At 56.4% G+C, this 24,315-nt stretch overlaps 1 protein-coding gene across 1 annotated transcript; it reads left to right on the top strand.

Annotated features, from left to right (window-relative positions):
- The first annotated feature begins 321 nt into the window (after nucleotides 1–321).
- Nucleotides 322–23,796, top strand: GFAP (glial fibrillary acidic protein). The gene is made up of 9 exons (XM_030541469.1): nucleotides 322–947; nucleotides 10,921–10,981; nucleotides 11,520–11,615; nucleotides 12,393–12,554; nucleotides 12,956–13,081; nucleotides 15,619–15,839; nucleotides 16,672–16,715; nucleotides 18,176–18,261; nucleotides 23,043–23,796. The coding sequence occupies exons 1-9, from the start codon at nucleotides 433–435 to the stop codon at nucleotides 23,076–23,078; spliced, it is 1,347 nt and encodes a 448-aa protein (XP_030397329.1). The 5' UTR covers nucleotides 322–432; the 3' UTR covers nucleotides 23,079–23,796.
- Nucleotides 23,797–24,315: the final 519 nt, after the last annotated feature.

The following is a 24,315-nucleotide window of genomic DNA, read 5'->3' as shown; positions in this document are numbered from 1 at the left end:
AGGATGCTGGGAAAGGAGCACGTGTGGATCAGGCTCTCCCCTGCTGTGGCCACCTCCCAGGTACATTCAGCCATGAAAGGAGTTTACGGGAAGCTGGTGCCCACCCACCAGAGGGGCATGGAGCTCCTGGAGCAGTGCCACACACATCACCACGGAGCATGCCAATTTGCATTTGTTCTCCTCCGCACAAGGCAATAGCTGAGGGTTTCCACTTGTTCTGTCACTCTTTGTTTCTTTGCCAGGGGCCTGGGGGGTTGGCTTGATACATAGCAGACACTAGGACCAGGCACAATCCCCACCTCCTCCTGGCCTCCCCCTCCTTCTGCCTGTGTCACACATACCCCTGGGAAGGCTGGTCCTCTGTATAAACCCCGGCAGCACAGAGCGAATTCCATCCAAGGGCTGCACTCGGGACTCAGCACAGCCTGGAGGATGAGCATGACCATGGAGAGTCAGCGACTGTCCTCATATCGGCGGCGCTTCGGCCCCCAAGCCACCGCTGTCCATCAACCCCTGAGATCCTCGCCCCTCTTATGGCTCATGTCGCCCAGCCCCAGCACCAGAGTCTCCATGACCAAGAAAAAGAGCTCCAGCCTGAGCATCCGTGCCGGCCCCAGGTTCTTCCAGGACAAAGCCGATTTCTCTCTGGCTGATGCCCTCAACACCGAGTTCAAGGAGACACGCACCAACGAGAAGGTGGAGATGATGGAGCTGAACGACCGCTTCGCCAGCTACATCGAGAAGGTGCGCTTCTTGGAGCAGCAGAACAAGGTGCTGGTAGCGGAGCTCAACCAGATCAGAGATAAGGAGCCCACCAAGCTGTCCGACATCTATCAGGAGGAGCTGAGAGAGCTCCGCCGGCTGGTGGACCAGCTGTCTAATGCCAAGACCAGGCTGGAGATCGAGAGGGAAAATCTGCTGGATGACGTCAACGGCCTCCGGCAAAAGTAAGGAGGCTCCTTTGCCGGGCGCAGGGCTGGAGAGCAGCTGCAGTAGCGTCTGGGGGCTATGCAGCCAGAGCAGGTCACTTAGCCAAGACAGGTTACACCCAAAGAGAGCGGTCCCTGACCCTGAGAAGCTGCAGCTTCAATGCACTTTAAAGCTGGTGGGGAATCTGTGTGTGGCTGCAAAGGCAGAGAGGGGCAGTGCTAGTGCGTGGGGCTGAGTGTTAGAATTCCTGGTTCCCAGCTCTGCTGCTCCCCGGCTGGCAAGTCACGTCCTCACTCTGTGCCCCAGAGGCACTGGCCCCTGGGAGGGCTCTGCGGGTGGGAAGAACAAAGTGTTATTCTGCAGCCACAGAGCAGCCTCCCATTTTCAATGTTCAAAAATCCGCATCCAAATGTCTGCACCTGTAAACCTGCGGGCTCGTAAAACACCCCCCACCCCAAGCTGGGTGAGCAGCAACACACAAAACCCTGGGTCCCTGCCCAAAACGTGCTTGCCCAAATTGGGCAGGCGTAAACACGGGCATGCACGAACAGCTGGATCTCAGGGGTGGCAGCTGGCCCAGACCTCAGACGGGGACGTCTACCGCAGAGGGATCTGCTCAACCTGACTCAATTGGGGCTGTGGCGCTTCTCTTGCTGAGCCTGTGCTCAGAAATTTGCAGCATTCCTGCCGCAACGTGCTCTGGCCGAGACTCCACAGAAAAGACCTTGATCTGGGAGCCAGGCTGCTCACTCTATACATGTCATAAAACCTCTGTCTGACTGAGAATCCGGGGAGGGCAGCAGCAGCAGGCAAAGGTTTACCAGCCTCAGAGAGAGGTTTGGTCTTGTATTTTGCTGGTTCTACACAACCAGTCTGTTGCTTTCTAGAGGAAGTGTCATCTAATGGTTAGTGCAATGGAATCGAGCCCAAGCTCCAGCCCTGGAAGAGGAGTGTGGTCTAGTGGTTAGCATATGGAAAACCTAGACTCCTAAATTCCATCCCCTGCTTGGAGAGAAGGTGATCTAGTAGTTGGCAGAAGGATCTTGGAGTCGTAACTCCTGGGTCCTCACCATTGACTAGGGCAAGATTGTTACGTCTCTGTGTCGGAGCAGGTAGTAGTAGTGTCTTAGCACCACAGGGAGTTAGAAATGGGGTTAGTTTATGCCTGCGCCGGAAGGGCACAGGATTATCGCTGCTGGCAAGAGTTCGTCAGGAGGTTTCCAATGAAAGTTTGGTTCATCAGAAAATGCTGGTTCATTGAAGCAGAACTTCCCGGGAAGGGGCAGTTTGGACGAATCTCCGGATTCGAAAAGGTTTGAAATTGTTGAAACATCCCATTTTGACATTTTCAAAAGGAAAAGTTTCATGTTTCTGCTAGAAATGACTTTGAGTTTAAAAGTTTTACAGCGTATATGCTTTAAAAAGGTTAAAAATGTCAAAGGACAAAATTGAAACAAAACTGATCAAAGTGAAGCATTTCAGCGGATGTGGATGATTGGTTCATGAAAAGTTTTCACATTTCTCCTTTTCTATCCCAACTCAGGATGGGAAAAAGTATTGATATGTGTCAAACTCTCCTGGTCTGGGACAGCATTCCCTCCCCCCCCCAGCTGTCACTGAGTAAATCATGGGGGCGGGGCAGCAACAGGCTCTCTGTGTGACTTTGGCAAGCACCCACAACTGGGGGGCAGATTTTCAAAGTGTTCAGCTTGTGTTGAGTTCAGCGCTTTAGAAAATCTGGCCCTGAATCTCTCTGGCCATCAGCTCCCCATGTGCAAGGTGAGGATATGGCTCCTTCCTTTCTCCCTGGCCTCCTCTTGTCTCTTCCGAATGTGAGCTGCCTGGGCAGGGACCGTCTCTTCCTCTGTGCCCCTGCAGCATGGGGAATGCTGGGCCTCTAGCGTAGTAACACTCAATAGTTACAATAAACACTGGGCTGCGGACAAGGGCAGATGTAGGGGATAAAACCAGCAGTTTAAAAAGCAAGGGGGCAACATTCGTAGCAAGCCGAACACCACACACACACACACACACACACACACACACACACACACACACACACACACACACACACACACACCTTCCTCCCTAACCCAACCCCCACAATCCATCCCACCTTCCTACCTAACCAACCCACATAATCCATCCCACCTTCCTACCTAACCCAACCCACACAATCCATCCCACCTTCCTACCTAACCAACCCACATAATCCAACCCACCTTCCTCCCTAACCCAACCCGCACAATCCATCCCACCTTCCTACCTAACCAACCCACATAATCCAACCCACCTTCCTCCCTAACCCAACCCACACAATCCATCCCACCTTCCTACCTAACCAACCCACATAATCCATCCCACCTTCCTCCCTAACCCAACCCGCCACCATCTATAATTCAAAAGCCAGACAGAGACTGGAAGGCAAGCAATGTTTCTGTCTATAAAAGATCTTGTGTTTGGCAGAATTTGCTCCCCAGAAGTCTGGGACACATCCAGATGATGAGCTTTGGGGATGCCCCTAACACAGAGCCCATGGAGTAGGGATCGAAGGAAAGAAGTCCTGCTTCACTGGGCAATAAGACCTTTGCCTGCCTCCATGATCTGCACAAATACCAGCAAATCCAACCTCACACGCTCTCCACTGTGGGCAGTGGATGAACAATATCCCCCTGTCAGAGGCAGGGAAAATGAGCACCGGCAAGAGAAGCGACTGGCTCAAGGTCACACAGTGATTCCAGTGCAGAACAAGGAATGGGACCCAGGGTCCCACCCCCTCCCCTGTCTGTTCTGCTTATCACCAGCCTAGGAGTCTCCAGACCTGGATTATTATACATACACTAGCCTGTGGTTTTCACCCTTATTCTCTGTGCAGAACCTAAACAATTTCAAATACAGGTACGGACCACTGTGGAAATCTGAGACATTGTCTGTGCACCCTCAGGGGTCCTCGGATCACTGATTAAAAAACATTGACTAAGTGACTGCAGGGAAGACTGCTTTTAATATGAGACATCACAGCTAACAAAACCCACTCAATCCATCTCACCTACCTACCCAACCCAACCCCCACAATCCATCCCACCTTCCTCTCTAACCCAACCCGCACAATCCATCCCACCTTCCTACCTAACCAACCCACATAATCCATCCCACCTTCCTCCCTAACCCAACCCGCACAATCCAACCCACCTTCCTCCCAACCCAACCCGCACAATCCATTCCACCTTCCTACCTAACCCACCCACATAATCCATCCCACCTTCCTCCCTAACCCAACCCGCACAATCCAACCCACCTTCCTCCCTAACCCAACCCGCACAATCTATCCCACTTACCTCCCTAACCCAACCCCCACAATCCATCCCACCATCCTACCTAACCAACCCGCACAATCCATCCCCCCTACCTACCTAACCCAACCCGCACAATCCATCCCACCTACCTACCTAACCAACCCACATAATCCATCCCATCTTCCTCCCTAACCCAACCCGCACAATCCATCCCACCTACCTACCTAACCCAACCTGCACAATCCAACCCACCTTCCTCCCTAACCCAACCCGCACAATCCATCCCACCTACCTCCCTAACCCAACCCCCACAATCCATCCCACCATCCTACCTAACCAACCCACATAATCCATCCCACCTACCTACCTAACCCAACCCGCACAATCCATCCCACCGTCCTATCTAACCAACCCACATAATCCATCCCATCTTCCTCCCTAACCCAACCTGCACAATCCATCCCACCTACCTCCCTAACCCCACCCACACAATCCATCCCACCTACCTTCCTAACCAACCCACACAATCCATCCCACCTTCCTACCTAACCAACCCACATAATCCATCCCACCTACCTACCTAACCGAACCTGCACAATCCATCCCACCTACCTCCCTAACCCCACCCACACAATCCATCCCACCTTTCTCCCTAACCCAACCCATACAATCCATGAATGGATTAATTTAACATGCACAACCCTCACACCTCACAATCCTCACGCCGTTCTCTTCTACTTCCCCCTGGACTGACATCTTGGAATAGCCCTTTTCTCCAGATGGGGCACCTGTATCTGTGTCCTCTGCATTGGCCACCCACACCTCAGCGTCCCGGGTCCCTTGGTCTAGTGACACTTTTGGGCAGCAGCTGTCATTGGCCTGGCTGCTGTTCTCGGGGGTGCTGTTCTGGGTACCGTCTTCCCGTTTTCCTGCTGTGGCCCCTCGATAATGTGCATTCAAGCTCTGCCTTCCTCTCCTGCCATTGCAGAGCTCCCTCTGCTGCTCTGTACCCCTGCTTTGCACTAGGGTCTGAGTGGCTCAAGGGACTGGCAATATGGAGTCCTGCACCTCAAGGCCCGTTTCCACTCTTCGCCATAAAGCAGGGTGACGCCTCCTGGCAGGGAGCTATGACGGAGTTGTTCCCTGCCACTGTCCGCGCTGCACCAATGTGGGAGTGACTGGAGGGAGGGATATGGGTGTGTATCGGTGGGTATTAGCGAGGGCAGGGCGATGATGGGGTGTGCATGTAACAGGAAATGGGTTATCGGTGCTGGTGACAATGAGAGGGGAATGGGCTGTCTGGCTGAGGGGGACTGTGTGTACGTGTGTGTGAGAGAGAAGGATCAGGTGTGTGTGTCTGTGTGAAGAGGGGAGCTGCGTATATGTGTGTGACAGGGGAGGGGAGGGTTTGGGTGTCTGTGCAACAGGGACTGTGTGTATGTGTGTGCGACAGAGGAAGTTACAGTGTGAGTGTCTGTGTGAAGAGGGGGGACTATCTGTATGTGTATGTGACAATGGAGGATTGGGTGAGGGTGTCTGTGTGAAGAAGGGGACTGTGTGTACATGTATGCAAGAGACGATGGTCGGGTGAGGATGTCTGTGTAAAGAGGGGCACTGTATGTATGTGTGTGTAAGAGGAGGGTTGTGTGTGTGTGTCTGGGTATGTGTGTGCGCGCATGCAAGAGAGGAGAGTCAGGTGTGCACGTATGTGTGTGTGACAGAGGAGGATGGGTTGTGGGTGTCTGTGTGAGGGGCACTGTGTGTATGTGTGTCTCACAGAGGAGAGTCAGGTGTGCATGTATGTGTGTGTGACAGAGGAGAGTCAGGTGTGCATGTATGTGTGTGTGACAGAGGAGGATGGTTGTGGGTGTCTGTGTGAGGGGCACTGTGTGTATGTGTGTGTCACAGAGGAGAGTCAGGTGTGCACATATGTGTGTGTGACAGAGGAGGATGGGTTGTGGGTGTCTGTGTGAGGGGGACTGTGTGTATGTGTGTGTGACAGAGGAGGGTGGGTTGTGGGTGTCTGTGTGAGGGGGACTGTGTGTATGTGTGTGACAGAGGAGGGTCAGGTGTAAGTTGTTAGGGGGTTTATTCCTTCACCCTCTCACCTCCCTGGTCTTTCGACATGAACAGAGAGCAGCAATACCCGAAGTCCAAAGGTGCAAACAATTTGATGTTTACTGGGGTGAACTTCCAGCAAGCATGATTCCAGTTTCCTTCCTCAGTGTTCCCCTTCCCAGCTCTGATACAACACATCCTTGCCTGTGTCCCCGTTTCCATTCCACCCCCCTTAGCAAAACATGATTCCAATTCCCACACCCCCGTTCCCAGTTCCCATTCCCCCCCCTTACTTCCTGATTGACTGCAGAGTATTGTTGTATCAAACAGGCGAGTTCAGTTTGTCTAAATTTGCATTTGGACCTATTGAGCTTGAGGCCTGCTTTGCGGATGCAGTTTAGTACAGACTGCAGGTTATTGTCATGCTCCTCAGTGGAATATCATCCAAATAGCACTGAACTCCATGGTGTTTCTTCAGAATCAATGACATCATTTTTTGGAAGGCACTTGGGGCTGATGCGAGACCGTATGGAACACATTTAAAAAGAAATAGCCCCTCGTGTAATAAAGGCTGTGAGGTCTCTGCTGTCCTCATGAAACATAACCTGGTGGTACGCGCTCTGCAAATCAAGAGTAGAAAACATCTTTGCTCCATGGAGTTCTGCAAATACTTCTCCTATGTGAGGCAGAGGGTGGCTGTCAATCACAATAGCTTTATTTGGCTCCCTTAAGTGCACACAAAGTTGAATGCCTGCACTTTCTTCTGCGTCACCACTATAGGTGAAACCCATTCCGAGGAGTTTATCTCTTCAGTAATGTCCTTGTGAACACGTTTTCTAAGTTCCTCTGAAACAGCTTCCCTGACGGAAAATGGTAAACGCCGTAATTTCTGTCATACAGGCATCACATTATTCCGCATTTTAACTTTATGCAGAAACCCATAAGCACAGGCGAGTTTCTCCTCAACCCTGTTGGGTCCCAGCTGAAACTGGTGTGTGTACCGCAAGAGTGCTTTGCTGAGGAAGATCAATTCGTCCATTAACTGCCCTGAGATTTAAAGCAGCCAGTAAATCTCTGCCAAGGATAGGAGTGCCTTTGTGGACAATGTAGAACTCTGCAGTTACGCAGCAACCACCAAAAGTAACTATCACTGGCAGGCAGCCATGTACGGGAATATGGTTTTTCAACTAGCACACCAACTGAAGCTTGGGTTCAGTAAGAGGCACATCTCTAAAGTAATGCAAATAGATGGAATCAGGTAGTATAGATACTGCTGAGCCAGTGTCCAACATTAGCTGAATAGAGTGTGATTTGCCTGAGGGGATGGTGGAAACATTTACAACGCACTTTATCTGCTCTGGAATATGTGCAGTAGTGGCTTGATCCACACTCAGCACAGTAACATCTGGTACTGTAACTGCATGCCCCTGTTGATTGAACGGGCTACTGCAGCATACTTCAGCAAAATGCCCAATCTTTCTGCAGTGATTGCACTCAGCCACTTTTGCTGCACATCCTGCGTAGCTTGCAAGGTGTTGTGGGGATCCGCAGTGAAAGCATGCTTTTATCGTATTTTGCATTTGCTGAGTCAGTGGCTTTTTATTAGTTTTCCTCTTGCAATGGTTTGTCTGCAGCGATAGTGAACTTTTTTGCAAAGGAGTCACAGGCTGGACTGTGCCTTCTGTATCTTTGCTCATTACCTTGGCTTCAGCTGTAGCTGACTCAATCTGAGTAGCAATGGTTCTTGCTTTTTCTAGTGTGAATTGTGGTTCTAGAAGTAAGCATTCTCTTACACGAAGCATGGTTGTATTCTCAATGAGCTGGTCTCTAATCAGCTCATCTGCCATGTAGCAGAGTGGATCTCTGCTCCTGCCCTGAAGGAGTTAAAAACAGCCCGGGGAAGGGGCTGGGGCTGGAGAAAGCAGCCTTTAAGCTGGGCTGATTGGGGAAGTGGCTGCAGCTGGGGCCACGCCCCAAACTGAGCCACAGGGCCTAATAAGAAGGCCAGGGAGTCAGAAGCAAAAAGAGTCTCTCTCTGACTGGAGAGAGAGACAGGCCTGGCTGCTCGGGGACTCACCCAGGGGACCTAAAGGCAGGGCTGGGGGAAAAGCCTTAGGAGCTGGGAAGCCCTAGACCAGCAACTCCCTAGGCTGCAGGGCCTAATTCTAGGCCTGCAAGGTACTGGGCTTGCAGAGGGGCAGCCAGGCCAAAACCCCTTTGCCTATGATGAGTGGCTGATACTGCAGTCTGCCCCAGGGCGTGGGGGCTAGACAATGACTGGGCAGTAGCCAATACTGAGGCAAAGTGGAGATAGTGGGCTGGGGTTCCCCTGGGAGAGGGGAGACCCAGTTAAAGGGGCACCGAGGTCCAGGGAGGGGCCTGGGGCCAGCGGAGGACAGGTGGATCACCGGCCTGCAGAGGGCGCTCCGTAGCTGGAATTGAGCTAATTCCCCGAAGCAACCAGCAGGAGGCGCCGCGGGGGTGGGTCCGCACGGTTACACGCCATATTCCCAAAGTCACGAGTTACAATCAGACTCCTCAGGGAAGCAATATACTGCATTATAGTCTCCCCTGGTTTCTGTGCACACTGGTGAAATCTGTAGCGATTAGCTACTGTGTTCACTTTTGGCACAAAAAAGTTCTTTAATGCAGTGATGCAGTCTCATATTTATCATCTGCAAGGGGAAAAGCGTAGAATATACGCTGCCCTTCTGCTCCAAGGCAGTGGATTAGCGGAGCACACTTTCTTTCTTCAGAAGTCTCTGTAGCACTGATTGCAAACAGATAAGTCTCAAACATATGGATCCAGACAGTAAAAGCAATTGGAGGCTCACCTGGGCTTTGCAGGAAGGGCGCAGGTGGATTCAGAGGCAGAAGATCCATCCTCGTGGCCAAAATGTTGTATCAATCAGGCAAGGTACTAACATACTTCAACAGGACTTTATTTTTACAGTGGATACCTCTTTACCAAGCTGCTGCTGCACCCTCTGTAACGCTCACTCTGCCTCCTCAACTCCTCCTCCCTCCTTCCTGTTTGCTGTCCTTCCAGACTCCCAAGCCAGTGCTTCCAGCTCTAATCATTACAAGCACATCTAAACACCACAACTACACCTCTACCTCAATATAAGGCTGTCCTCGGGAGCCAAAACAATCTTACCGTGTTATAAGTGAAACCAGGTTATATCAAACTTGCTTTGATCCACCGGCTTGTGTAGCGCCGAACTCCCCCGGAGCGCTGCTTTACCACATTATATCTGAATTCATGTTATATTGGGCCACGTTATATCAGGATAGCGGTGTATATAGTAAAACTTGAGTTCTGCTTAGCTATACCTTAACCAATCATTTTACTAAAATTTAACTAACCAATCCTAACATACTGTAACATGGTTATTTAGCCAATTATATCCCATCCCCTTAATTGGTTTACCCCCAACAAAATTATACAGCAGACAGAAACACTCACAGAACCAGACAGAGATTATACAGACAAACAATAGGGAAGTGGAGACTACAGTGACAGAACAATACGGAAATGAGGATTTCACACCCCAGCTATTGATAAGTGAGTTCTTGCCAGACAGGCTACTATCAAACTAAGTTTCCTTTTACATCTTCTAGGCTCTTCCCTTTCTCTGGAGGTGATAGGAATATCAGGACAGGATATCATGCGTCTGACGAAATGGGTATTCACCCATGAAAGCTTATGCTCAGTACGTCTGTTAGTCTATAAGGTGCCACAGGACTCTTTGCTGCTTTTTACAGATCCAGACTAACACGGCTACCCCTCTGATACAGGACAGGGTTCTATTCCTAACAGCCCAATAGCACCTTATTTCAATGTGACTAGTTTGGAATGTGAGGATGTGACCAGACACTTCCCAGCTTATGGCTGCCTCTGCTGCTTAGCCAAAGGCTTTAGCCTAAGAACCAGGCCCAGTGAGAGAAGGTCCATACACAGACAGTGATTTTGATTCTTTCTTTTATATGTCTATAACTAGCTAAGTGATAAGAATACACCTAAATTCTTAAAGTATAGGCCTTTACAGACAGTTCTCAATGTCTATATCCTAACATAAGTGTCTCCATGAAGCGGGGGACTGAATGTATGTGTGTGCGACAGAGGAGGGTCAGGTGTGGGTGTCCGTATGTGGGGGACTGTGTGTATGTATGCATGAGAGATAAGGATCAGAAGTGAGTATTTGTGTGAAGAGCGGGGCTCTGTGTATGTGTTTGAGACAGAGGAGTATTGGGTGTGGGTGTCTGTGTGCGACCAAGGAGGGTGGGGTGTGGATGTCAGTTTAAAGAGGGATACTCGTGTGTGTGAGAGAGACAGGAGGTTGGAGGTGGGTGTCTGTGTGAAGAGAGATACTCGGGGTGCGGGGGTGTGTGACAGAGGAGGGTCGGAGGGGGTTGTCTGTGCAGAGGGATACTCGGGGGGGGTGAGACAGGAGGTCGGAGGTGGGTGTCTCTGAGGAGGAGTGGGGGAAGTGGCTGTACATCAATGAAAGGGAACGATCAGGGCTCCACACGCTCCCTGGTTCTTTTGACTCTGAGCATTTGTTTGTGTGGGTTTAGCTCAGAAAAGCCGATAATTATATAACACTGCCAAGCGCCTGTTTGCTTCTTGTTTCAGGTTACAGGACGAGATTAATCTACGGCTGGAAGCTGAAAACAATTTGTCTTCCTACAGACAGGTGAGGCGTGCTCTGCTCGCGGCCAGGCGGGCCCTGTCCTGGAAGCTGGGGGCCCCTCAGCCTGGAAACCAGAGCTGGCTTGGCAAGCCCAGGCCGCTGTGGCAGTGGAACAGGAAGAGGGTGGGACTCGAGTAATTGGGCAGCCCAGTGTCGGGGAGACTGAGGGTCACCAGTGCTCGCGGCCCCTGCCAGGGTAGGGAAAGGATTACGTGAGATATCCCAGCTAATCCGGGCCGGTGATCGGCCCCCTACACTGCAGGGGAAGGCAAAACACGCCCTGGCAATGTGGCCTGGGAGGGAATTCCAGAGCTAACTCTTCCCCATGACTAAGCTGGTGAACAGGCCCCAGGAGCAGGCTGAGCCCTTGCTTGGCCCAGGTACCTGAGCCCACACCAGTCACTCAGCCTCTAACACATTGTGCACAAAAGCATGGCTGGCCCTGGAGTCAGGTCAGGTCCCCAGACCAGCGCGCTTGGAGCTGCACGTGCTCCTGGCAGGAGCTGTGACTTCACCTCCCCTGCTCTCACCCACATGGCAGGATGTTGACAATGCTGCATTAGTGCGCCTGGACCTGGAGCGGAAAGTCGAGTCCCTGCAGGAGGAGATCAACTTCCTGAGGAAAGTCCATGAGGAGGTATCGTGCGTGACCCATCTCCAGGCCCCTACGGTGCCTGGGTGGGAATGGGATGGCAGAGAGAGCCCCGACGTCTGTCCTTGCCTTGGGACCAGCTGTCCAGAGGGGCAGGGATCTTACGGTGGGAACAGCTCATCACTCTCCTTTGGGGGGTTTCTCCTCTCCCCTAGGCCCTCCCTTGGGTTCCATTGTGCACCGGCGTGCTGGGTTCCCATCACCTGGCCTGTTATTCCTGCCAGCCAGGAGGGAGAAGGGAGAAATCTTTGGCCCAAACTCAAAGAGTGACATGTAAATTCTGCATCTGCGAAGGGGTGTCAGGGGATCTTCGCCGGTGTAATATACGCCCCACAGTCACATAAGAAGGACCTGCACCTTCTTCTGCTGTCCTGTCAGCTCCACCCCTTGCTGTGAGCTAGGGGAGCTCCTTCCTTTAAACCCCGGCACGGACGGGGAACTTCCACCAGCTTGTCCAGAGACCCAGAGAAGGATGGATGGACAGAGGTCTGCAGCAGCCACAGCAATGGCACGTCATAGCACAGCGTGACCAGCAGTGGGCACTGCAGAAGGGATGTGGCTGGCCCGATTTCCCACAGGGTCAGACCATTCCATCCCTTGGGAGCTAGTGCGGTGCCGGTACCGATCCCCTCCACGCCGGGATCCGCAATGGCGACTGTGGCAGGTTCAGTCCCGTGCCCAGCGTGGGCGCCGCTGCCTGTCTCCCAGCATGGCACAGCCCTGTCTCCGTGCCGCCAACCCGCCTCGCTTGTATCTTTGCAGGAACTGAGAGAGCTGCAGGAGCAGCTGGCGCAGCAGCAGGTCCACATTGAGATGGACATGTCAAAACCAGACCTGACGGCTGCGCTGCGGGAGATCCGCATCCAGTACGAGTCCATGGCCTCCAACAACATGCACGAGACCGAGGAGTGGTACAAGTCCAAGGTAACGGGGCCTGAGCCAGGCCCTCAGACCAGGGGCGGCCAGTGAGGCACATCGTGGGTTGCACATGCAGTACCTGCCTCTTACCCCTCCCACTGCTGCTCCGACTGGTCCCCTGCGTGACGCCCCGTGTGCCATATGCCACCCAGGGGAGTTACCAGACAGGTTGGAAGGGCTGGTTCATGAGACATTCCCCTGCAGTGAGTCCCCTGAGCTTCATGAACTTGGGCGTCCCGGCTACCAAGCCCGTGCTGCAGCCACTGGCTTACTTCAATCAGCTGGTATCACCCCCCCGCTCTCTCCCCAGTTCCTGTTCCCGTGGGCACCACGCCCCTGCTGCGTGCTCTCCCCGCGGAGGACGTCCCTGGCTCGCCGGGCCACGCGCACTAACTCCTCTTCCTCAGTTTGCAGACCTGACGGACGCAGCAGCTCGGAACATTGAAGCCCTGCGCCTGGCCAAGCAGGAAGCCAATGAGTATCGGCGCCAGCTGCAGGCACTCACCTGCGACCTGGAGTCCCTGCGGGGGATGGTAGGTGTGGGTGCTGGGGGCAGGAGCAGGCAGCAATGGGTGCCCTCCATTAGCACAGGCCACCCGATGAACATCACCCTGGTCACTGAGCCCTGCTTTGGGCTCCAACTTCCCTTCATCTCCAATTAGCCTCGTCAGATAAACCTCGGCTCAGAATCAAACATGCCAAGCTTGGCCGTAAGGACTCGACAGACACCAAACAGTGCTGGGCCTTGTGCTCCTGTAATGTGCGAAGAGGAAAGCGGCCAAACAAGATGGCCTGTGAGGCAGGGGCAGGACACTGGGCTAGGGGATGGGGTCTGCGCCCGTGGGGCAGGGGCAGGGCACTGGGCCAGGCTTGGGGTCTGCTCCTGTGGACATAGGCAGCGGGCTATATGGGCTCGAGGTGCCCGGGCGCCAGGAATATTCAGGGCTGGGAGCCCTGCTCCAGCAAAATTTGGAGCTGGGTGTCTCCCCCGGCCCTGCCTGGATCGGGGCCCGTCCCCGGCCCCAGCGGGTCTTCCCCCACCGCCCCGCCCCGCCGCGTCCCTGCCTGGAGCGGGTCCCGGCCCCCGCGGGTCTCTTCCCTCCGCCCCGCCCCGCCGCGTCCCTGCCTGGAGCGGGTCCCAGCCCCCACGGGTCTCTCCCCACCTCCCCGCCCCACCGCGTCCCTGCCTGGAGCAGGTCCCACCCCCGCGGGTCTCTCCCCTCCGCCCCGCCCCACCACATCCCTGGCTGGAGCGGGTCCTGGCCCCTGCGGGTCTCCCCCCACCGCCCCGCCCTGCCGCGTCCCTGCCTGGAGCAGGTCCCGGCCCCCACGGGTCTCTCCCCTCCGCCCTGCCCCACCACGTCCCTGCCTGGAGCGGGTCCCGGCCCCCTTGGGTCTCTGCCCACCGCCTCGCCCCACCACGTCCTTGCCTGGAGCGGGTCCCGGCCCCCGCCTTCCACCCCTCCCCCTGCGTCCCCCCTTCGCCACGTCCCTGCCTGCTCCTGCTGCCCGAGTAGAGCAGCTCCCGGCAGAACTGCTGTCTGCTGCCCCCGGGCCCTAGCACCTGCCAAACCCTAATGGCAAGGCAGGCTGCCCTTACCCTGCCCTTCTGCCCTAGCCCTGAGCCTCTCCAATGCCCCAAACCCCTCATCCCCAGCCAGAGCCCTCATCCCTCTGCACCCTAATCCTCATCCCCAGCCAGAGCCCTCATCCCCCTGCACCCTAATCCTCTGCCCCAGCTCTGAGCCCCCCCCACAGCACGAACCCATTCTCAGCCCCAACCTTCATTCCCCTGCACCCTGAGCCTCTGCCCCAGCGTGCACCACCTCCCCCTTCCTACACCCCCACCCCCAGCCAAGCCTGCACCCAAACTCCATCTCAAAGCCTGCAGCCCTCACCCCCTCCTGCACACCCACCCCCTGCCCCAGCCCGGAGCCTGCACCCAGCACCCAAACTCCTTCCCAAAGCCTGCATCCCTCCTGCACCCTAATCTCCAGCCCAGGACCTGCACCCCAGACCTCCCCCCTGAAACCCCGCCCAGAGCCTTAGGAAGGTGGAGGCGGAGTTTGAGGGGGCGGAGTTGGGAGGCGGGTTCTGGGCACCACCAAAATTTCTACAAACTTGCCTCCCATGCTCATGGGGCACGGGCAGGACACTGATCTGGGCCTGGGGTCTGCTCCCGTGGGGCAGGGGCAGGACGCTGGGCTGGGCCTGGAATTTGCTCCCATAGGGCAGGGTCAGGATGCTGGGCTGGGCCTGGGGTCTGCTCCTGTGGGGCAGAGGCAGGACACTGGGCTAGGGGATGGGGTCTGCTCCCGTGCGGCAGGGGAAGGACACTCGGCTAGGGGATGGGGTCTGCTCCCGTAGGGCAGGGGCAGGACACTGGGCTGGGCCTGGGGTCTGCTCCCGTAGGGCAGGGGTAGGACACTGGGCTGGGCCTGGGGTCTGCTCCCGTAGGGCAGGGGCAGGTCACTGGGCTGGGCCTGGGGTCTGCTCCCATGGGGCATGGGCAGGACACTGGGCTGGGCCTGGGGTCTGCTCCTGTAGGGCAGGGGCAGGACACTGGGCTGGGCCTGGGGTCTGCTCCCATGGGGCAGGGGCAGGACACTGGGCTGGGCCTGGGGTCTGCTCCCGTGGGGCAGGGGCAGGACACTGGGCTGGGCCTGGGGTCTGCTCCCGTGGGGCAGGGGCAGGACACTGGGCTGGGCTTGGGGTCAGCTCCCGTGGGGCAGGGGCAGGACACTGGGCTGGGCCTGGGGTCCGCTCCCATAGGGCAGGGGCAGGACACTGGGCTAGGGTAGGGGTCTGCTCCCGTAGGACAAGGAGGAAGAGTAGCAGCTGAAGCGAATGACAGGTCTGGCCTGGTGCAGGCAGGAGGTGGGGGACTGGACTATGTGCTCCAGTGGGGCGGCCCCCCCACCTCTCTGTAGGAGCCCTGGAGCTCGATGATCCCTGTTAGGATCACGTGACCCTGGTCTGCTGGCGCCAACCATGACATGATCCCTGGGGGCAACCAGCTGAGGGCAGGGAGAATCCAGATTAGTAACAGCCCCTCATCCCGCCCCCTCAGAATGAATCCCTGGAGAGGCAGCTGCGGGAGATGGAGGACCGCTACGCCATTGAGACAGCCAGTTACCAGGACACAGTCATCCGTCTGGAGGAGGACATCCGGAGCCTCAAGGAGGAGATGGCTCGGCACCTCCAGGAATACCAGGACCTGCTCAACGTCAAGCTGGCCTTGGACATTGAGATTGCCACCTACCGCAAGCTCCTGGAGGGAGAGGAAAGCAGGTGAGCCTCCTGCAGACGGATGGAGGGATGCACCCCGGGGGGCCACTGCCTCTCTCCTTGTGCTAATAGCCTGTAATGCACCTGGAAGTGGTTATCCCTAGGCCTCACCTCCCTCATCCAAGGGGCCCCTCCAATGGCAGGATGAGGAACGGGAATTCATTCTTTCAGGGGGACTCTGAGGAACCTGTTCCGTGGATACCCAGAGGACACCAGTGCCAGGGCTGCCAACCCAGCACCCCTTGTCTTAGCTAACAGGTGCTCCAGGCCACTGCTGGATTGAGTGCCTGGGGTCTCATGCTCTGTCACTTAGAGAAGAGCCTGAACCAAACCCTGGATCCAAACTCTCCCAACCTTTGGAGGAAAGCTGCCCGGATCCCCGCCTGGCAGCGTGGGCCCATCTCGCCCATGTGCTCTTGGAAGCGAATGACTTTCAATCGTCCCCCTGCAACCCCACTGACCTCAAGAGCATCCATGCAAGCAGAAGCGTCCAGGCAGCCAGACGCTGAGGGTATATGGCTGGGCTGGGTACGTGGTGGAAATGGGCCTCTGGTCACCTAGGGCTGCCGATTTTGGTTGGAGGGATTCCGGGGGTTTCATCACATGGCATAATATATCATTAAAGATTCATCTTTAATTCCTGGACACTCCTGGAGGGTTGGTAACCCTATTGTCAGCTGCCTGTTCTAGAGCTCTCTGACGAGCTGGCCTGTCACGTAGGTCTCCCAGCAAAGGCCTCCTTTCTCTCAATGAGTCAGAGGCAGCCTTGCCTAGGAAGTGCCTCTTGTGGGGCCCATCTCACACTTGTCCCTCTCCGTTTGCCTTGTTCCTGCAGGATCACCATCCCCGTGCAGACCTTCTCCAACCTGCAGATCCGAGGTCAGGATGCTGCGCGCCCCAAGGGAGGAGGGATGGGATGGGTGGTCGTGGCTACGTCGCGCCTTCACGTTCGGGTGTGGACTCACTTTGCCATGGTGCCGCCCCCGCCACGCACAGGCTCTGACTCTGGGCCAGGACTGGAGGAAGGGCTGGGTAATGTGATGGCCACTTGCGGCTAGAGGCGCTAAGATGGGGGCCATCCAATCTCGTGCTCCAGGGCATATGCTGGTCACTGTGGGAACTTCTCCTTAATGCACAGAGTTGTGCAACTTCTCCTGCATTGTGGGGTCTTCTCCCATCTTCCTCTGACGCACCAGGGCTGGTAGCACAGTTCAATGGACAGGGAGCAGGGAGCAGACCTGGCTCTGCTCCTGTCACTAACCTGCTACGTGACCTTGGGTGACCCTTCTCCACTCTGTGTCAAACAGGGATAACCATACCACCCGCCAGAGCCTGGGGATGTAAAGTCTGAGTATTGGCACTGGCACCAGTGGGAGGCGGGTGCCTGGGCTGGGGCCCCACTGGTCTGATCTGGGCCAGCCCATCCAGTGTGTAGATGCTCCCTGTGTCCAGCCAGGCCAGGCTCCAGGAGGTACAGGTGAAGGGAAGCCTGCGCCGTGGCCTCCTTTGGGACCCAGCCTGGTGACATGGGGACCCTGTAACAGGTACAGGAGCAATGAGAGTGTCCCTGAAGCCACTTCTCTGACTGCAGCCTGCTCTGTGGTGCAGGGGGACCCTGCAATGTGGGATGGGGGAGTCCCAGGGAGCCCCGAGCTTCGGGGTGTGTTGGGGCAGGAAGAAGTGGAAATTTGGAGCATCTGTGCCTTGCCCTGGGCCATGTAACTTTCCAAGCAGGAATTCAGGCAGGCGAGACCCATGGTTACTCTCCCACTGCGGGGCAGTCCCACAGAGAGGGGACTGGGGTGCGGTGCCATCGCAGTACCCAGCCCACAAACTCTACAGCCCCGTCCGAACAAATGGTATCATGTCGGGGCAGCCCAGCCAGGTGCATGCCAGGGGACAGCCCCAGGGAGTCCACAGGGTACTAGAGGTGCTGGGACAATGTGCACAGTGGGGGGCTGAGAGCCATTGAACCAAGCTGTAAAACCTGCCTGTGACGGAAACCACTTCAAACCCCCAGCACTCCTAGTTCCAGCATCTGTGCTGTGTGGGTTTTTGGGTTCACTTGCTGTGGGCCATTCCCCTCTGGTGTGAGTCAGGGAGGGGAGCACAGATCCCTTTGCTAACAGATCTCAGAGCCCAGTGAGTGCGGACGGGCTATTAGCCACCGGCAGGAGAGGGTTCATGGCTCCTGTGCCGTGTGCAGGGAATCTCAGCTCAGGCCCAGAGCTAGCCCGACCTGGCAGCCTGTGTGGCCCAAAAAGCTTCGCTCTGTCTTGTTCTGCCTGGCTGGGCTTTCTCAGAGTGGAGACAATGGCCACATCTGCTCTTCCCCACAGAGACCAGCCTGGATACCAAGTCAGTGTCTGAGGCTCACCTGAAGAGGAACATCGTGGTCAAAACTGTGGAGACCAGAGATGCAGAGGTAGGAGATGGTCTCCTCTGCCCTTGCCCCATCATCCAGCCCCACCCCTGCCCGCTGGACACCACCTGACCTTGCCATGATGCAGTTCCCTGTTGTCTGGGGCTTCCAGGTAATGGGCCTGGGCCTGGTGGGTGATGGGCATGTGCCTCGCTTGCTGAGCTGTAATGGCCTAGTGGGGGCAGCATTCTCCTGGGGAGAAGCAGGATGGTTGTTCTGTTGGTGGATCTCACCACTAGTCGACTGCCTGCCGAGTCAGTGACTCCCCGTCTGTGTTTGCTGAGGTGTCCAGCGAGGCTGGGGCGTGTGGCAGGCCAGGCACTGAGGAAGGACGTGCTGCTGTGCGGGAGAGCTGGGCAAGACAATTCAGTAGAACAGGTTCTGTTGGACAATGCAGTGTCATCGAAATCAGGCCTTGTCTACATCACAGGGGAGGTGTACACGCGACAAAGCGACTTCTGGCGGCAAAACTCTGCTGTTTTGCCGACAAAATAAAACCACCTATGGTTATGAGAGGCATAATGCGTCAGTGTAGACACTGCGGTTTGTTTTGTCGACAGAACTGGGTTCTGTCAGTATCCCACAATGCCCGCCCGCTGTGACCGCTCTGCTCACTGGTTTGAGCTCTGCTGCCCTGCAGGCATGTGCCCCTCCCCTTTCAAAGCTCCCAGGACGTATCTGACAGCTGAGCCTGTGCTCCCTTTGGGGAACAAAGAGCAAATCACAAGAATGATCCTGCTCTGCCCTGCACTGGGAGCACAGGGGCAGGCAGGCTGCTGCCGCGGGGAATGGGGGGGGGGAGGAAGGGGGAGACTGGAGTGGGCGGGGGCCAGGGGACTGCCTGCTGCTTTGACATTCCCCAGCAGGGAGCGCTCACGGAGCTGCTCAGGATGCCGCTCCCGGCTGTGGGAGAACTTGGAGGGAATCACAGCACCATGGGCAGGCAGGGCTTTTCTTTAGGGCTGAGAAAGGCACTTTGAGCATCCCAGCTAAACACAAATGGGGAGAACTTGTTAAGCAGAAGCATTAAGGCATGTTGGAGGCGGTGGCTGGAAATGAAGCCAGCAGTTCTAGGTTAGATTATTATGCACAGAGGGGTTGAAGTGGGTAATTAAGGGTAGCAGGCAGTGTGGTGTTACAAACTAATAAGCCTGGGAACTTAAATTCATAACTCTGCTAGGCACCAAAAAACATGGACTGAACAGGGACACTTTATGGCTCATTACAACAATTCACAACACAGCACACTGCCTGCGACCTTTACTTGCCCACTGCCACGCTGTCTGGAGCGACTCATGGCCGTAAGTGCCAGCCTCAGGGCAGACTGTCAAAGAGCAGGGCAGAGACCCCAAACGGGTGGTACGTTCTAGAATTAGATTTCACCAACCCCGTAATGAGTGACCTCCTCAAGCACTAGACCAGTCTGACCGTGGACTCACACAGTCCCCTTGGGCATTCCAGTCTATCTCGCCACCCAGGCAAGCTGGACAATGTGATAGATGGTCACGGTACACTAAAAATCACAGCAATATTCAGGCTATTCCCAGTCCCAAAGGACCAGTCACTTACCTAGGTCAGTTGTACTCAGATTTCAGACCAGAGACAACGCCTGTCGCCAATCCTGGCTAAAGCTGTAGCAACTAAGAAAAGAAATGAGAATTATTTACAAGGTTAAATCACAAACGAGTTCCACTCTTTGATTTAATATAAGCCTCTACAGTGAGCAGCTCTCTATGTCCTTTGGGCTGACCTGTGCCAAGCAGCATGGGGATCTCTTGCTTATGCTTAGGAATCTTTGCCCTTCTGCATCGTTTCTCCTTTGTATCCCTTTCACCCCAGATGCCAGGCTGGTGGGATGAGCTCTTGCGCAGCCTCCCCTTCCTGGAGGGGGTGAGGGGTGCAGCCAGCAAGGTGTCTGGCCTTTGATGCTGCACAAAGCCTGATTTGCCTTGAGTGGGCCCCCTTGTGTGCAGGACGAGCACTTCACCTTAAGTCATGCTGCTTTTTCCTGTTACACCATCACAGAGGTTTGCAGTGCAAACACTCAATGTCGCTTTATACCAGGGGATACGGGTGTTACAAGCAGGATTCACACACGCAGCATCCTACAAGCATTCCATGAAGTCTAAACAGGACGCACATCCTTATAACACTGACACTTGTTTTAACTCTAGTGACCCACAGCTGAGCCAGTCTGGTTTCCAGCTCTTCATCTGCCAGTGTTCAGGGAGGCCCTGGCATGAGCAGGCACCTGGCTTGCCAGTGTCATACCCACTTCAAACTCTTTATGCACAACAATCTAACCCACAACTGCCCATGTAACCCCAACAGGCGCCGGTCGTCAGGATCGAACCGGGGACCTCCGAAGTTCAGTGCATGAGCCTCTGCTGCAGGGGTTCTCAAACTGGGAGTTGTAACCCCTCAGGGGGCTGTGAGGTTATTATGTGGGGGGTCGCGAGCTGTCAGCCTCCATCCGAACCCCTTTGCCTCCAGCATTTATAATCGTGTTAAATATTTGTAAGTGTTTTTAATTTATGGGTGGGGGTTCGTACTCGGAGGCTTGCTGTAAAAGGAGTCACCAGTACAAAAGCTTGAGAACTGCTCCTCACTGCATGAGCTAAAAGCCACCTGGCCCTTAGCTAAGGCTGTAGCAGACTCATTAATCCCTCTCTAGGACTCAGGGGTGGGCAAACCACGGCCCGTGGGCCACATCCAGCCTGCGGGACTGTCCTGCCTGGCCCCCGAGCTCCTGGCCCAGGAGGCTTGTCCCCGGCCCCTCCCCTGCTGTCCCCCTCGCCAGCAGCCTCAGCTCGCAATGCTCTGGGTGACGGGGCTGTGAGCTCCTGGGGCACAGCAGCTGCAGGGCCCAGCCTGACCCGATCTCTGTGCTGCGCGATGGCAGCAGCGGCATGGCCCAGCTTCTCCAACAGTCACCGGTGCTGCAGGCAGCGCGGTAGGGGGCAGGGAGCAGGGGAGGTTGGATAGAGGGAAAGGGAGTTTGGGATGGTGGTTGGAGGCAGGGATGTGGATGGTGGCCAGGGGGTTGAATGGGGGCAGGGTCCCGGAGGAGCAGTCAGGAAGGAGGGGGATTGGATGGGGCAGCAGGGGGCACTCAGGGGATGGGGGGGTTGGAGAGGGCAGGAGTCCTGGAGGGGAGGCAGATAGGAGGTGGGGGCCAGGCCACGACCCCCTCCCCTAACCGGCCCTCCATACAATTTACGAAACCTGATGCGGCCCTCAGGTCAAGAAGTTTGCCCGCCCCAATCTAAGTGGTCTTGGTGCACCCACTTCATTTCAGGTGACATCCTCCAACTCCAGGTACCCCTTCTGCTTACAATCCAGCCCAGTTTGCATTCAGCTTCCTGCCCCATACTGGAGAAGAGCTTCTGTGTCCCTCGAAAGCTTGTCCCTTCCCCTGGCAGAAGCTGGTCCAGTAAAAGATATCCCCACCCCCCTTGTCTCTCGTTTGGATTGTAAATCTTGGGGCAGGGGACGTCTCTCCTGGAGTATTCACACCCTAGGAACAAAAGGGAGAGGGGCTGAAAAGACAAACTTTTGGTGGGGTTATACTACAGGATCAGGCAAAGCTCAGCCCAGCCTCTGCAGGGCATTTTAGGTCGCCCCAGAGGGAGCCCTGCAAGAGACATTTTGATCAGGTCACACACAAAAACTGCTGTGCCTCCACAGAGCAAAGAATGCACCACTTTGAGCTTCCCCTGACACAGTTCTGGGGTTGGATACTGCCCTGAAGGAGACGGGAGGGGACTGGGAGCCGGGCACATGGAGCTCTGGCCTGGCCAGTCAACCTGCAGGTGCACAGGCAGAGCGGCCATGGCCACCCATCCCTCTCTCACTCCGCCGGCCGCGAGGAGATGGGAGAGGACTGGGAGCCGGGCACGTGGCGCTCTGGCCTGGTCAGTCGACCTGCAGGTGCACAGGCAGAGCGGCTATGGCCACCCATCCCTCTCTCACTCTGCCGGCCGTGAGGAGGGGGAGGTTCCCCGCATGCGCCATGCACCTGCCAGGAGGTTTGGTGACTGCCCTCCCTGGAAGGCTCTTTGGCTGCAGTTACAGGGAAGAGGTGGCCGCAGAGTCCCCTTGGCTGAGCGGAGCTCTGCACTGCTCCAGCTGGCAGCATGTGGCTTTCCCCATTGACTTTGCATGTTGGCTCTCGGAGGGCCATGACCCTTCCTGCCACCGGGCACGGAGGGACAAGCAGCTGAGGGGCACAGCTGGCATGTCAGTGACCCAGCCTCAGGGTGTGAGTGGCCCTCATGTTCCCTCGGTGCCCTAGCACACTGAGGAGCTGCGAGTCCCAGCAGGCTGTGTCAGCCGCAGGAGCGCTGAGGCGGGGAGCAGCTGGGCCGGCTCAATAGGGACGCACTGGGTCAGGGGCGGAAACACCCTTTCTGGGTCTCCAGCCAAGCACTTTGCTACCCTGGGCGGCCTGAGCCCGGCCGAGGGGTCACTAGCATTAGCCGCACGGCTGGACTGGCCTGCCAGTGTCCAGTGACCAGGAGAGGAAAAGAAGCCAGGGTGCCAGGGCAGCGGGGGCCCGGGTTCAGGGACCCCCGACGTGCTAACCCACCACTCAACCCACAGGCCAGCCCTGGCTCCACACAGGGACAAATCCCCCACAGGAGAGTGGGGCTTGCTAGGGACTTGCCTCCTGGCCTCCAAGCGGCTGGGGGCCCCTCAGCTGGCTCTGAGCCAAGGAAATCCTGCCAGTGGAGGGGGGCAGTGACTGGCCATGACGGTAACAGTCGCCCTCTGTCTGCCCACAGGTGATCAAGGAATCCACCCAGGAGCACAAGGACTAAGGGGGCGGCAGAGGAAAGCATGCAGCCGTAGATCACTAGCAGCGTAGATCCCGCCTGGCACTCGGCCCCTCCGACGTGGAACCAGCAGGGCCCAGTGGCTGCGAGGGACCCACCCGGAGGGAACGTGTTTCGCTTGCTGGAAGTGGAGTTAACGAGACTAACTGAGGAGCTAGAGTAACCAGCGCCCCTTAGAACTGCTGCGCACGGTTCCAGTGCGGGCCGCGGGCTAGCGCTTCACCCTAGCCCCGTCTCTCCCTCTCGCCACCCCTGCCCATTCTCCCGTCTGCCCTGGTCCGCTGCAGTCTGTGGGATAGGCCTGCTGAGCTGCTCCAGAGTCTGGCAGGGTTTGAGGCCCTGCTGAGGCTGTCAGAGCTCCCCTAGAGAGAGGGCTGTGCTAGGCCCACCCAGAAACCCCCTAACACCGGCTCCCTTGGGGGGCTCTGCAGGAGGCTGCGTGGGGAAGGCAAAGCAATCGAAGGCCCAGCTCATGCCCACAGAAAGGGCCAAATCCATGGCCCAGGAGCTGCAGAGTTTCCACTGCCTCCTGCACCCCACCACCTGCCCCAGATCTCAAAGCTCCTAGGATGGTGGAGACCCTGATCCCGGCTCAGGCCCAGGCATCCCCAGGAGAGGTAGGAGAGGCCCTGAGTGCGAGTCTGCCCAGGGAGACCCCCGTGGAGTTGCAAGAGCGGGGGATGCTGTGGAGAGCAGCTCTCCTTCAGCACTGCCCCCCACCACACACCCCCACCGGCCTCCAGGAGATCAGGCTTCCAGGGAGGGAGATGCTGCTGCCCTCCTTGTGACAGGCTTTTGGGCCCACAGGAGCAGGGTTTCTGTTCCCTGGCCCCTGCAATGGGGCCTGTTCCCCAACGCACCGGCGATGGGCACGGGGAGGCAAAGGCACTAGGCAGCTGCGCTGCACCAAATGCCCTGGCCCGCCCAGGGGCTGTGGCTGGGCTAACGCGGAGAACAGCTGATTGGAACCGGAGGCAGGACTGGGCTGGCTGATGTCTCCCCCGTTTGTGCTGAGGGCTAGGACTGAGGTTTCCTACTGACTGAGCACCAGGCAGATGTAGCCAGAGGAGCTGGGCGGACGGGAGGGACAGAGCCTCGCAAGGAAACAGCTTCCTGCTGCTGTCAGGAGGCCACGAAGCCTGCTCAGGCTGCACAGAGGAAATCAGACCAATGATGGGGGAGAGGTGCAGGCCGCAGCCTCCTGGCAGCCTCATGGTTTAAT

The sequence above is a fragment of the Gopherus evgoodei genome, chromosome 23 (assembly GCF_007399415.2).
Source record: "Gopherus evgoodei ecotype Sinaloan lineage chromosome 23, rGopEvg1_v1.p, whole genome shotgun sequence".
Classification (NCBI taxonomy): Eukaryota; Metazoa; Chordata; order Testudines; family Testudinidae; genus Gopherus; species Gopherus evgoodei.
Note: the sequence above shows the minus strand (reverse complement) of the source record. Positions and strands in the feature narration are given on the sequence as shown.